This window comes from Ursus maritimus, unplaced genomic scaffold, assembly GCF_017311325.1.
Source record: "Ursus maritimus isolate PB19 unplaced genomic scaffold, ASM1731132v1 scaffold_6, whole genome shotgun sequence".
In the NCBI taxonomy this organism is placed as follows: Eukaryota; Metazoa; Chordata; class Mammalia; order Carnivora; family Ursidae; genus Ursus; species Ursus maritimus.
In genome coordinates this window covers 51,304,999-51,319,252 of record NW_024426774.1, presented here as the reverse complement: position 1 = coordinate 51,319,252, position 14,254 = coordinate 51,304,999, and the positions used below count along the sequence as shown (strand labels likewise).

General features: G+C 41.7%; 1 protein-coding gene and 1 pseudogene across 1 annotated transcript in view; one reads left to right on the top strand and one right to left on the bottom strand.

Moving 5' to 3' along the window:
- The window catches only part of GFPT1 (glutamine--fructose-6-phosphate transaminase 1), a 57,204-nt gene extending 52,298 nt beyond the window's left edge, over positions 1 to 4,906 (bottom strand). Inside the window, exon 1 of the mRNA XM_040623390.1 lies at positions 4,709 to 4,906. Within this exon, the coding sequence (XP_040479324.1) occupies positions 4,709 to 4,715 (7 nt within the window). The 5' untranslated portion in view covers positions 4,716 to 4,906. The remainder of the gene's footprint in view (positions 1 to 4,708) is intronic.
- LOC103671358 lies at positions 1,166 to 2,788 on the top strand (annotated as a pseudogene).
- Positions 4,907 to 14,254: the final 9,348 nt, after the last annotated feature.

Sequence of the window (14,254 nt, the reverse complement as noted above, 5' to 3'; positions counted from 1 at the left end):
TTCCTTATAAGCTCAAAATAGAGAAACATATTTCACGCACTATTCCCTAAAGCCAGTCTCTCCGACCTGTAACTCTTGATAAGCAATTCCTCAACTTTCTAAATACAGAGCCTTTTATTACATCAAAATATTTTGAGGATCCTACACAATAGTGGGTTGAATTTTTATCATCCAGTGATCTAGAACAACTTCTATACAACTTTACAGACAATGCTTAGAGTATGAATCAATCAGTGAAAACCCATAATAACTTCACAGCTCACAGGTCAAGAACCACAGCTCTAGAACTCAACTTTTCATCTCTATCAAGGGACCTCAGTTCCACAATACTCCCTCCTCTGCTGGTATGCATGCCCTCCTCCTCAACACAAACTCAGGTTCCTCTGCCTTCATATACGCAACTTCTCTATGCTTTAAAGCCAATGCAATTAATTTCTCTCTGCAATATTAAACATGAACGACCTTCTACTTCTGCAGATTCTGTCCAAGTCAATACACTACTTTGGAACTCTTCTGCCTCTAACCACTGTTCTTTGGCCCCTTTTCCTGGAATTTTTACTTCTTCTTTCAAACCCCATAGCAATAATTCTCAACCTACTTCTGACTCCATTCATTGTTGGGTAAATGCCATCAAGGATATCTCTCGTAGTGCACTAATTCTCTACCAGCTGGCACTATTCCTCAACATAAGAGTACTGCTGCTGGGGCGCCTGGCTGGCTCAGTCCACAGGGCATGCGACTCTTGATCTTGGGGTTATTAAGTTGGGTGTAGAGATTACTTAAAAAAAAAAAAAAAAGTACTGCCCTGTTACCTGGAACACTCCTCCCCTAACTAGTCTCTGAATTTCTATTCAATTCACTTGTAGTCCATAACATAACAATGAACAAGAAATGCCTAGTAACATTCACACCTGTTGCATTCCTTGTGTTGCACCTGTGTATTCATGGTTTCCTTCAACCAGACAGCAATTCTTTGAAGGCAATTCCCTTATGTTAGTCATCTCTCCAAAGGACAAAGCACCAAGTATAAAGCCATCACTTCGAATATCTTCTAATGCTTTCTAGGTACTTGCAATGTACAGTTAAAAATTCCTAAACCACAGAAAGAGAACACTATTTTGCAGGATGCTAAATAGGGATAAGGTGAAAGAAATGTTCCATAATTAAAGGTTTAAGAAATTCTGAGTTCAAGTTAACAGGTTTATTTGTAGAACTTTCTAGAAACTTTAATCTTGCTAACTGTGAATCTCCAAAAGCAGAATTTCCCACACTTGTGTTATAAAACCCTTTCCCACCTTCTATTGCTCATAACCAGCACCTATTAACTTCTCCCTTTCCAGGAAACACAACTGAGGAAATACTTATTAAGCAATTAATTCTTTTCTTTCACAACTACTTTATATTCAGTATGGTTTCCAAGGAAAGTATTGGTTTTATGATTTATCCTAGCAGCCAGTCAGCATCCCCCAATTACCTCCAAAGCTATTAGGTAGTATTATTACAAAAATCTTTTTAAGGATTCATTTCAGGATACTTTTAAATTATAAGCTCCCTTACCGCTTTTAAATATGGCATCACTTACATAAAAACTCCATTTATATGCACCATTGGACCAGAAGGGTATACCCGCTCTTCCAGGGACAATGTCTAGAGGCATTCAGAATGGTCCCATGATTGACACACCATCCTAGGCTGTCCTATAATACAGCCTCTAACAAAACTAGGCTGTCCCAAACCCCTGGTAATAGAATTGTTTACCTTTACACCAAGGAGGTTGGAAAAGCACCAAAATCCACATGTGGCATGTGCCCAGGCCAACTTTGAGGCGTTTGTGCTGTGAGACCTACAGTTCTTATGAGGTTGTCTAAGACGGAAAAAACACATCAGCAGAGACTGCGGTGATTCCATGTGTGCTGTGTCAGTGACTGGATCAAGCATGCTGTGCTTACTAAGGAGGAGAACAGTGTTTTGAACGTGTTGAAGGAACAAGCACAGAGTCAGAAAGCTAAATTTAAAAATGTAGTTTTGAGTAATAAAAAAAAATCAAAAGAAGAAAATGAACAGTATAACCCTACATTTATTAAAAAAACAAAACAGTACAATTTGTTAAAAGCTGTGGGTAGCTTAAATGACTTGCCATTCTCTCACCAAAACAAAAGGTAGTACAAATAAAAAAGGACAAAGTGTATTCTAGAGAACCAAGAATAAGAGGAAGATTAAATAAATTTGGAAAACAGGCACAACATTATTCTCCGGGAGATTCACAACACTTACTAGCCCACTAAAGGTTCCAAGAAACCCTCCAACAACAACAAAAGCCAGTTCAACACTGTTTAATCTACTGCTTCCCAAATATACTTGACCACAGAATCTTTTTTTTTTTTTCCTGATTAACACATTGTCATCCCAACATAAGCTGGTAAACATTGTGACAGTTTTATCAGTATATCTGATTGGAAAAAGCATTATCACAGAATTTTCCGCCTTCATTCTTCTGCTTCAATACTGTACAGTGTTGAAACAAAATAATCTTTTAGAAAAACTTGGGATAGGCAGCAGGTAATCAGAAGGTAAACTTCTGTGGGTGGGGGATAGGTGAAATAGGTGATGGAGATTAAGGAGTGCACTTGTCCACGATGATCACTGGGTGAGGTATGGAATCCTTGAATCACTACATTGTACATCTGAACCTAAGGTAACACTGTATGTTAAATACACTGGAATTAAACTAAAATGAAAAAGAAGGGGGCGCCTGGGTGGCACAGCGGTTGGGCATCTGCCTTCGGCTCGGGGCGTGGTCCCGGTGTTCTGGGATCGAGCCCCACATCAGGCTCCTCCGCTGTGAGCCTGCTTCTTCCTCTCCCACTCCCCCTGCTTGTGTTCCCTCTCTCGCTGGCTGTCTCTATCTCTGTCGAATAAATAAATAAAATCTTTAAAAAAAAAAAAAAAGAAAAAGAAAAAGAAGGTAAACCTCTAAATTTTCCTATCTAATCTCATTCCCACTCACTTCCTCTGCCTAGAAATTTTATTTCAATGACTGAAATATGGGAAGAAAATAAATACAAAGTCTTATCCTTTTAACAGTTAAGCTTCAGAATTTACATTAAAGAGGAAATAAATTCTGAACTCTATTCCTGGAATCATGCAAAACTCTGTTCTAGGCTAAAAGGACCCTGGAAATGTTTCAAATACTATTTCTTTATAACCGATGTGTTTCCTCAACAGTAAAACTCTATGGAATGGGGATGTTGGCTGTGTAAAAACTCCTACTTAACTAGTCTCCACCCCAAAGCCTCACCCTTATCCGAACCTTTCTAAAGCAAATCTGATTTTTTTCTTTTATGGTACTCTCTTTTTCCTGAAACAAGATGAAGAAATGACCTGCAACCAGAAAGCCACGTACTTAACTAGGCACACACCTCATCATTCAGGAAAAGTTAATTACCAAATGAAGCATCTTGGGGATTAACCAGTTTGCAAATTCACTACTTCACAGCTACGAACTAAATAATGTTTTTCAAAACCACTCTACTAACCAGGCACAGCAAAAGCATAACTGATCCTAAAGTCAGCTCTAATCTAATAATTTCAGAAACTATTTATAGATGTTTCTGTTTTGAGTGTTTTTTTTTAATCTACTCTAAATTTAAACCTGCTCCTCACTTTCAGAAGCTGAAATTATCATGAAGTTAAATACAAGAAAAATAAACACTAATGAGTACAAGCCACCTCCTGCCAGGATATTCTTGCAAAAGGCAATGAAGAGTTAAGTTTCCCAGAGAGCCTCAATTCTATTACAATCCTACTTTCCTTAAAAAAGCGTTCCTTCTTCCAGGTGTAAGGTTGGTTATAAATTTCAATAAAAGAGGTAGGAATGTAATTCTTTTAAGAATTATATAGCCAAGTAAATACCTATTTCAGAGCTTATCGATCATTTCAGATATAATTCTGACAATCCTCTTTACTAAGAGTTTTAAGGAATATTAAAACTACTAAGCCCCAAAACATGGAATAAAAGGACATATGTTGTAACTGCTCTTGTAAAACATTTATTAAATGTTCATAGGTGTTTTAAATGGGTGCACATGCAGGTGATAACGCATGTTACGGTCACTTTCGGGCCTCTTCCACCACAAGATTAGGTCTAAACCCATTTACCAAGTTATTGATTAGCAATGGTTTCTGTTGAAACAGGGGGTGGCAGGAAGTAAGATCATGTGGAATGCCATTGTCGTAGCTCTAGCTATATATAGTTCTGTTTCTAATGGGCCTGCCCGAAAGAAAGCAACTAAAAATAAATATTTTTAAAAAGGTAAATCCTAGAAGAAAGGAAGTTCAAGTGATCTCACCTGATGTTCCACAGGTTGCCTCACTCACCTGACGGACTCTTTTGAAGGCAAACCCCTCCACACCTCAGTTCCCTCGGCCCTCTCTCCTTTTCCAAGACATATTATCTACATTTTGGTTCCCTTCTCCGCGTAAAACCGCCCCCTTTGGCCCCCCAGATCCACTCTAGAGCCCGCCCTCCTCTCAGGTGCCCTCCTAGGTCCACCACCCCCAACCCGCTCGCAGAGGCCAGCCTCCGCACCCCGCACCCAGACTTCACACCCTCACACTCCGGCTCCCGCCAGCGCCTCCGGCCTCGGAGGCGCCCGCACCGCACCCCAGCACCGCCCCGCAACACGCCCCCCGCCCGCAGCCCCCTTACCGCACATGATGCAGAAGGCACGGTCCGCGGGCGAGAGGAGAACGGCTGGCGAGGTCGGGAGCGCACACACGAGCCTCTGGCGCGATCGGCGAGCTTGGGGGCCGGGGTCAAGCCAACACGACTCCCTCGGGGATGCGACGGCCGAAGCAACGAAAGCCTTCTCGGCCTCCCGGGCTCGCCAGCAACTGCCGACGGGCCCCGCCCCTCGGCGCGCACCGCGCCGCCGCCGCCACCTTCCGCGGATCCCATTGGGCCTCGTCCGCGCCGCTCACGCGCAGCTCCCGCCTCCCCGTGCCGCCCCGCCCCGCCCCCGAGCGCACGCAGGCGCTGGCCTGCTGGCGGCGGAGACGTGGCACCAGCCAGCGGCCGCATCCGCTTGGGGTTCCTGGAGCCGCCCGGCCCCCGGGCGAGCAGCTGGAGGAACCACGCCGTGGGGGAGGAAGAAACTCGGTGGCTGGCAGGGAAAGATGGAACGTTAAGGAAAGAGGAGGATGGAACTGTCAGCAAAGCAAATAGCACTGGAGCACGTACCCAATGCAACCCAAGGCCCCAGGCTCCGGCACCCCCCGAAGCAGCGGAAAAAGGAGGAAGAAAGCGGGAGGCCTGAAAAGGGGGTTCTGGGGGACAAATACACAAGTCAGGGTGGAAAAGGACATAAGGCTGGAGAAAAACTGCAAAGAAAATTGAATGAGGTAGGAGGAAAGGTACCAAAATTCTTGATCCAAAGTGCCATTCAGGTTCCTCCAGTCTTTCTGGTGACAGACAATTCAGTTCCGGGCTTAAGCTCTGTGTAATATGCTTGGCCTCTAAACGCCCTCCGCACCCCACCCCACCCCCATTCATTGCCTCCCTAACCCCCAGTTTTTTGGCAGAGGGGATTGGGAGGTGGGAGGATGTAAAGCTCAACGACACAACACTGTGCTCCTGGGCTTATGAAACTCTTCTGGCCCAGACTTCTGATGGTCCACCTGAGAAGAGGAGGAATTGCCCAGATTTGACAGCCTTACGTTTGACTCACTGACGATTAATTCTGTGAATTAATGCACCACTCCTGCCAAGAGAGACTTAATCAGAGAGAGATGATGTTTCTGAGAATTTATTATCCAAGCATTTGCTCTAGGAAGATTTAAATGCTATCTTTAGTCAAATGTAGATGGTTATCATAACTATTAATGGCTCTAGATTAGGATCAAATAAAAACTTGATTGGCATACAGAACATGGCATGGACTTCTGACCCTAGATATCTGGTCTTACCTCACACTATTGCTCTCTTCCTACCCCACCTTTCAGTCCTTTACACTCTAACAGTGCTACACAGTTTCCCTACGCCAACATTCTCAAATATTTTGTACACATTAGTTACTCTTCGTGGAATCCCCACCCCATCTCTACTTAAATGCTACCTCTTGGGGAAAGCCTATTCTGTCTCCCCAGACAGACTTAAGGACATGGATTAACCTCTCATTCTTTGAACTGCCCTCTTTAAATCAAGACACTTATGATATTGTGTGTGTGTGTGTGTGTGTGTGTGTGTGTGTGTGTGTGTATTGCCCTCCTAGGCTGTTTCTTGAGGCTAGAACAAGCCTTTGCATACCCAACACCTAGTATAAACCCTCGCCCAAAATAATGGATCAATGTTTTTGTGGAAACTGGCTGGCTCACTCAGTGAAGCATGTGATTCTTGATCTCAAGGTCATAGGTTTGAGCCCCACATTGGGGGTAGAGAGTACTTAAAAAAAATAAAAGAATAAAATCTTTTTAAAAATGTTTTTGAAGGAGTGAAAAAAGCCATATTAGTGCTTTTCAGATTTTCTTAGAGGGAAAAAAATGTCTTTTTATTACTTGCCTCAAAGAGAGGCTAGAAAAATGTTACATTTAACTAATCAAAGCATTTGTTACCTAAGAGGCCTTTAATATTTCAGGCCCTTAAGCCTAAATGACCCTATAGCAAAGTTTTAAAAAACAGTGATCTGTTTGTTAATAGACAACATATTTCTTAATTCAGGAGGCAAAAGACTGTAGATGTACATCTTAGCCTCAGAACCCTCATCTAAGAGTTTCTAGTAAGACCACAGTGATATTGCCAAGGAGTCAAGGTAACAGAAGAGAAAAGCAAGGGGTTCAATATTTTGGTTTGAGCATGAGAACTTTGGTGCTACTGCTGGCAGTTTCTTGTGGCATCATCAGGTTTGCTAGCAGTGCACAAAGGTGTTGTTCAAACATTGGACTCATACTTCGACTCCTTGGTGATTATAGTTAATAATACTGTGGGTTCCTCATTTTTTTAGATATGCCACTGGAAGCCCAATGGCTTTCTGCCCAGCAGGATGTATGGCAAGGAGGAGGTGGAGAGAAACTTTGAAAGCCAATATTTTCCCAACCGAATCCAACAAAGAGCCCTTTGTAACTATGCTCCAGTCAAGACACTAATATGAAAGAACTCTGTTTGTCTGACCCCCATCTCTACAGAGCTTTGCCTTAGCTGGACCTTTGGGAATAGGGACTGGAGAAGAAAATAAATGGTCTGTGAAGGAAAGGGGACATTTGGGTCTAAATCAAACATTTGAAGAAATGGAAAGTTCTGAACTAACTGAACTTGGAAAAAAAAAAAAGGAATGATGGTAAGGAGGGTGTCATTCATCATCTCTTTATGTAAGTCCATTTCTCTGTTCATAGATTTGTCCTGTTAAACCTGATGGCTCTCAGTCTCTACCACACCATAGAGCCTGATGGACAGAAGGCCATTAGGGCTTCCAGCTGCCATTTCTAAGGAAAGGAAGAACCATAATTAAAATAGCTTTATAAGATTTTTAAACAGGGACACCTGGGTGGCTTAGTCAGTTGAGCCTCCAACTCTTGGTTTCAGCTCAGGTCGTGATCTCATGGGTCATGGGGTTGAGGCCCTTGTGGGACTCCCCATTCATGGGGTAGTCTGCTAAAAGATTCTCTCCCTCTGCCCCTCGCCCCACTTGTGTGTGCACTNNNNACACACTCTTTCTCTCTCAAATAAATGGCTAGAATCTTAAAAAAAAAAAATTTAAACATCCCCATGTTTGTGATTTTTGTTATCCCTTACCTGAATTCCAATGACAAATAGCAATAAACTTATTACAATAAAAAACCTAGATACAAACTTCCAGTTATAAGTAATAGGATGGTATCCATAGTTAATAATACTGCATTGTGTGTTTGAAAGTCGCTAAGAACAGGCGGGGGGAGCGGGAGAGGGAGAAGCAGGCTCCCTGGTGAGCAGGGAGCCTGATGTGGGGCTCGATCCCAGGACCCCAGTTAGTGATGATGACCTGAGCTGAAGGCAGACACTTAACCGACTGAGCCCCCCAGGAACCCCCAAATTAAAAATTATTGACAACTTTGATAAATCCCAAAGGCATTATGTTGAGTGAAAGAGGCTAGGATCGAACGGTTACATAATATATAACTGCATTTATGACATCTTAAAAAGGCAAAACTATACTGATGGAGAACAGATCAATGGTCATCAGGGGTTAGAAGTAGAGAAAAGTGTAACTATAAGGAAAAGCAGGAAAGAATTTGGTGGGTATGGAAATGTTCTGTACTCTTATTATGGTGGTAATTTCAGTAATCTATAAATGTGTTAAAATCCACAGTATTGTACACCAAAAGAAAAAAAAGTTTTTACTGCATAATTTGTAAAATAAATATAGAAAAAGCATTAAAATTTTTTCTCAATGAAGGCAACAAGATTGAGCAATAAACTGTGCAACATAATATAGTAAAAAAAAAAAAAAGAAGAAAGTCGCTAAGAGAGTAGATCTTAAAAAGTTTATCATAAGAAAAAAATTATAACTATGGTGATGAGTGTAAACAAGACTTATCGTGGTGACTATTATACAATATATACATATACCAATCATTCTGTTATCCACCTGAAACTAACACAATGTTATATGTCCATTATATTTCAATTAAAAAAGAAAGGCCTATGCATAACAAGAATATGGGGAGCAGGGATACAAATGTCCCAATTTTTAGGGAGTTTTGTGGAGAAATGTACCCCAGTGGACAGAGAAGATGGTGGTAAATATCAAAGGAAGAAGAAACAGATGGAGCTACTAAGGCCTATGGGATGGAAGAAATGAACACAAGAATAAAAGTCACCCAGTCAGGCCTTCAGTGAACCCCTTTGGTTCCACCACCATCCAAATTCATCCTATACACCTTCATGCCAAAGTGACCTTTCAAAAACACAAATCTGATTGTTTCTCCCTGCTTCCAATTCAGTGGCTACCCTTCACCTGCAGGATTAAGTCCAGACTCCTATGTACACACACAGTTACCCAGGATTTCATTCTTGCCAGTTTTATCAGCATCATTTCCCACCGCTACACTCAAGCAAGCATCTTATGGTCTCGCTATACTGAACTAGTTCCCTAAGAATGGACTACAATACTTTTTCATCTTTGCATGTGCTCTTTTTTGAAAGGAAGCATTAAAAAGGTAACGAGATGTTAAATAGTTGGGGCATGACTATAGAGAACTAGTCCCACAAAATGGGATTTTAAGGGGACGACAAAGTTCCTTCGTCCAAAATCACCTCCACTCCTTACCTATCACATTGCCTAAACTCTTACCTATATTTCTATATTTAAGGCAGAATAGAATACCTCCCCATCCCCCAAGAGGTCTACAGTAAGTCATTATCATCTATTAACACTTTACAGTGACATTACATATAGAGTTTTCATTTGGATACCAGGTTTGAAAAGGTCACTGAGGAAATGAGAGTTTTGATGCACATGAAGTTGATTCTGAAATCAGAAAGAAGGCAGATCTGGACAGATTGTCTTGGTTGATGATACTGGTCAAAAAGGGACAACATAAGGGCCTGTGAAATTGAGTGTGATAATGCAGAAAGAGGGGGCCAAGATATGGAAGAAGGACTCAGAAATAAGTTGGGGATGAAAGCAAACTCTGCCCTCTATAATGGTTAATTTTATGTATGAACTTGGCTGAGCCACAGTGTCCAGATATTTGGTCAAACACTATTCTGGATGTTAGTGTACTTTTGGATGAGATTAATATTTAAACCAGTGGACTCTGAGCAAAGCAGATTGCTCTGTATAATGTAGGTGGCTTTCACCCAATCAGTTGAAGACCTGAATAGAGCACAAGACTGACCCTCCTGGAGCAAGAAGGAATTAGGCAGCAAACAGCCCTTGGACTTCAACTGCAACATTGGCTCTTCCCTTGTGTCCAGTCTGACAGACCACCCTGAAGATTTTGGACTTGCCAGCCTCCATATTAATGAGACAATTCTTTGAAATAAATATAGATAGGTAGAGAGGTAGGTAGATAGATAAAATTCGTTTTGTTTCTCTGGAGAACCCTAATACATCAACTTAATGTTGATAGTACTGATTTTCTCAATGCTGAATATATGAATTTGTTCTAAATTTCTAAAGGATAGAGCTTTTAATGACAAAGAATAGAAATCCACTCAAAGTAGCTAAAGAGGGGATTTATTGGCTAATGTCATTGGAAAGGACAGGGATACAGCTTCAGGTACACCTGTATCCAGGGACACAATGTTGGAATTCCCTTTGATTCTCTCCCTGACCTTATGCACAGGGAAATGACCCTCAAACAGCTCTGGAATCACAGCTTTGTAGTTTGCAGTCCAAGTGGAGAGACGCTATTCCTCCATCCTCACTTTTCATATTCTAGGCAAGGATTCTGATTGGTCCATTGCAGACTCCTATGCCCCACTCACTCCTGTGGCAGAAGGCAGGACACTGTGATTAGACAATTTCACTAGCGTCACACAGAGTCACCAGAGGCACACAGAGTCAGCAAGAGAGCCAGCAAATTCCCCCAGCACCACGTAGACTCCTTTTCCTCAAAGGAAAGAGGAAGGTGTTGCTAAAAAAAAAATGAAGGGACACCTGGAAGACACAAACAGAAGATGCCCGCTACATCAGATGAACACAGCCTTGACTGCCCCACCAGGAAACCTCACGCTTAGGAACAAAGGATGCTGACTTCAACTAGAATTAGTGTATTCCCCTATATTCCTCTTTGGGTGCCTCCAAATGTTCCCAGCAGGCAGAACCTGGGGCAGAGTTTTCTAGCTCTGCTGGAAGGAAACTCATTCTACTGTCAAGAAATTGTCCACAAATAGGAAACCATGAGATTAACTGGTCCTATCTACTATTTCTGTTCTGTAAGATGTGATCAGAGCTGGAATGGAAGCAGACCATTCATGGAGCTGCCTAGAGCTGAAAGGTGACTAGAAATGTAAGGTGGCAGGAAAAAAAAATACTGTTTCCTAGTTTCTTTCAGGGGTACAAAGGCATTTCTGCATAGCCAGCAAGTGCCCTGACTGCATAGATAACTCTGCAGGGGGGAAATGGAGTATAAAGCTGAGTTTTCCCAAAGGATGTAAATTCCCACTGGAATGAAGAGCAGCTATCTTCCTATTGCTGGAAAAAGGGTGTGTGTGTGGGGGGGGGAGGACACACATGCACATATCACTGCTTTGGCCCATTAGAGTCAGGAGCAAATAAAAGATGATAAAGACTTTGGCCCACTAGAAGGCAGCACCTATGAAGGCAAGGAACGCTCTCTCCACCATCAGGTAAGAATACTCCGGTGGGGTATATGGGTCCAATACCCTTAAGACAAAATAGTAATAGAGTAGCAATGTGAATAGGGTCTGCAACCAGAATGCCAGGGTTCATATTTCTGGCTTTTCCACTTAAGTTGTATGGCAATGGAAAATTTACTTCTCCCTGTGCCTCATGGGGACAATAATAGTTACCGATCTCATAGGATTAAATGACTTCATAAATGCAAGGTGCTTAGAATAGTGTTTGTCACATAGTGAATGCCAATGAAAGTTTGCTATTTTTAAATATTTTGCTCCTTGTCATTCTGGATAGCGCTTCATCCTAATTCTCATTAGCAAAAAATCCTCCAAGTGCTTGGCTGACTCTTAGCCAATAATCTTAGTTTCAAATACCTACTGAAATGTCCCATGTTTATAAAGTGTTTTCAATAATACTTGAAAGATTTTATACATTTTGGGGAGCTAATTTTTGTTTTCACCAAACTAATGTGAATGATTACTTCCCTTTTTTGCAGACCATAGAGGAGAAAATCTAGTATAATTTAAAAATTGAAAAGTAAAAACTTTTACCTGATTAAACTATACCTTCTACATTAATCTTTGATTGAAAAAGTGGCTCAATTAATTTAAAAATATGTTGTTTTCATTTTAAGATTGGCATTTGGCACTGCCTGCCACAAATAAAAAAAAGCAGTATAATTAATGTACCAACTCCTCCATGATTTACCAAGGCTCTTTGTTAGAAGGCAATCAGCTTCAGGTGACAATACCTGCTCACAGAGGTTGTTCATAACAAGACAACCTCTTTCTTTCTCACATGATACTCTGAAAATGGGTGGTTCCCAGGCTAGTTCAAAAGTCAATAATGTCCTCAAAGATCCGGGTCTTGTTTCCTTCCTCTTTGCCATTCTCGATGGATTGGCTTTTCATCATGGTTTCATGTTGACTGTCATAGCCTTAGACACTAAGTTTTCACTCTACAGCATACCAAACAGGAAAGAAAGGACTTGAGGGGAAAAGAGTCTTTTTTACATAGATTAATTCACTCTCTCAGGGAAGAAACCTCTTTTAAGAACACTCCAGTAGACCCTCTCTTCCAGCTCACTGGCCAGAGCTGGGTCCTATGTCCACACCTAGACTAATGACTGGCAAAGAGAAAAGGAGTTAAAATGACTGGTTTAGATTAGTTATAATTTATCCCCTCCCTGGTCACATCACAAATGATTATTGACAGGTGGCTCAGTTGGTTAAGCGTCTGCCTTCAGCTCAGGTCATGATCCCTGCGTCCTGGGATAGAGTACCGCATCAGGCTCCTTGCTTGGCAGGGAGCCTGCTTCTCCCTCTCTCTCTCTCAAATAAATAAATAAAATCTTTAAAAAAAAAAACAAAAACAGGGGCGCCTGGGTGGCTCAGTCGTTAAGCGTCTGCCTTCGGCTCAGGGCGTGATCCCAGCGTTCTGGGATTGAGCCCCACACTGGGCTCCCTGCTCTGCTGGGAGCCTGCTTCCTCTCCCACTCCCCCTGCTTGTGTTCCCTCTCACTGGCTGTCTCTCTCTGTCAAATAAATAAATAAAATCTTTAAAAAAATAAAAATAAAAAAAATTTAAAAAAACAAAAACAAATGAGAATTGAAAGGGCCTCTCTCAGTAAGAAGCAGAGGTATATTACGTTGGGTAGGCAACCACTAGATTCTGTAGCACTCTGTTCAGCTCCCTGTTTCCTCCTGAACCATTTCCAGGTAAGGAATTTCACTTTACACTCAGGCCATACTTAGCTTCTTGCAGTTCCCAAATACATTTCACAGTGTCCAGATTTTGTTTACACTGCTCTGTATGCCTAGAAAGGTCTTGTTCCTCCTTGTTCCTCATGGCTGCTCCTTTTTGCAGAAAATCTTCCTGATACCTTGGCCTCTCAGTTCCGTGATTTCCTTTCTTCCAGTAATCTAATTCACCCCCCACTTCAGCCACTTACTTCATGGTTACACCTAAGACTTGTCATTAACTGCATCTCCTCCACAGTTTCAATATCCTGTAGCTTCTTAAGGGCAGGTTAATATGTCCAGTCTACAAGTAGCAATTCCCAGAGTCTGACCAGAATCCATCTGTAATAGCTCAGAGAACAAATTTTCAACCCCACTGTCTGGTTCTATGAACTAAAGGACAAACATACAAACTTTAAATACCAGCATTCACAAACCCTGGAGTTCTTCCTGTTTCCATCCCCCCCCTTTTTTTTTTTTAGATTTTATTTATTTATTTGAGAGGAAGAGCAGAGTGAGAGAGCGCACGTAGAAATGGGGGAGAGGGACAAGCAGACTCCGTGCTGAGCAGGGAACCCAACGTGGGGTTGGATCCCAGGACCCTAAGATCATGACCTGAGCCGAAGGCAGACGCTTAACCGACTGAGCCACCCAGGCGCCCCTCCATTCCCTATCTTAATATTGATACTTTTGGGAACCAGAATTTCAGAAATACAATGTACCACTGCTATTTCCCTCTTTCTTATCCTGATATTGTCTGTGAACTACTATCTCTGAATTATTATAGAAAATGAGAGAGAAGGGTAATTTACTATGATGGGTATCTGAAAAAGCAGTACCTCTATGGTAGAAAGATAACTGACCAAATTTCTGGCACGGCAGAGATTATAAATCTCTGAGTCAGGAGAAGCCAGTGGAAGAAGAACCAAAGCAGTTTCCCATTTTTTTTTTCAGAGATTCTGCTTCATAAAATAAAGCCTGAGCATGCTAAGGCAGCTTTTCCCTCAATTTAGCTTGCTGTGTCTTCTACCAATGGAAATTCTGCCTACATTCTGGAACTTGGTTCTTCATTGGTTTTCAGCATGATGACAGCATGATGACTACTTTTTTTTTTTTTTTTTTTTTTGGTCTTTTAGTGAGAAGTTATGTGCTACTACATGGGGGACTTCTAGCCAGATA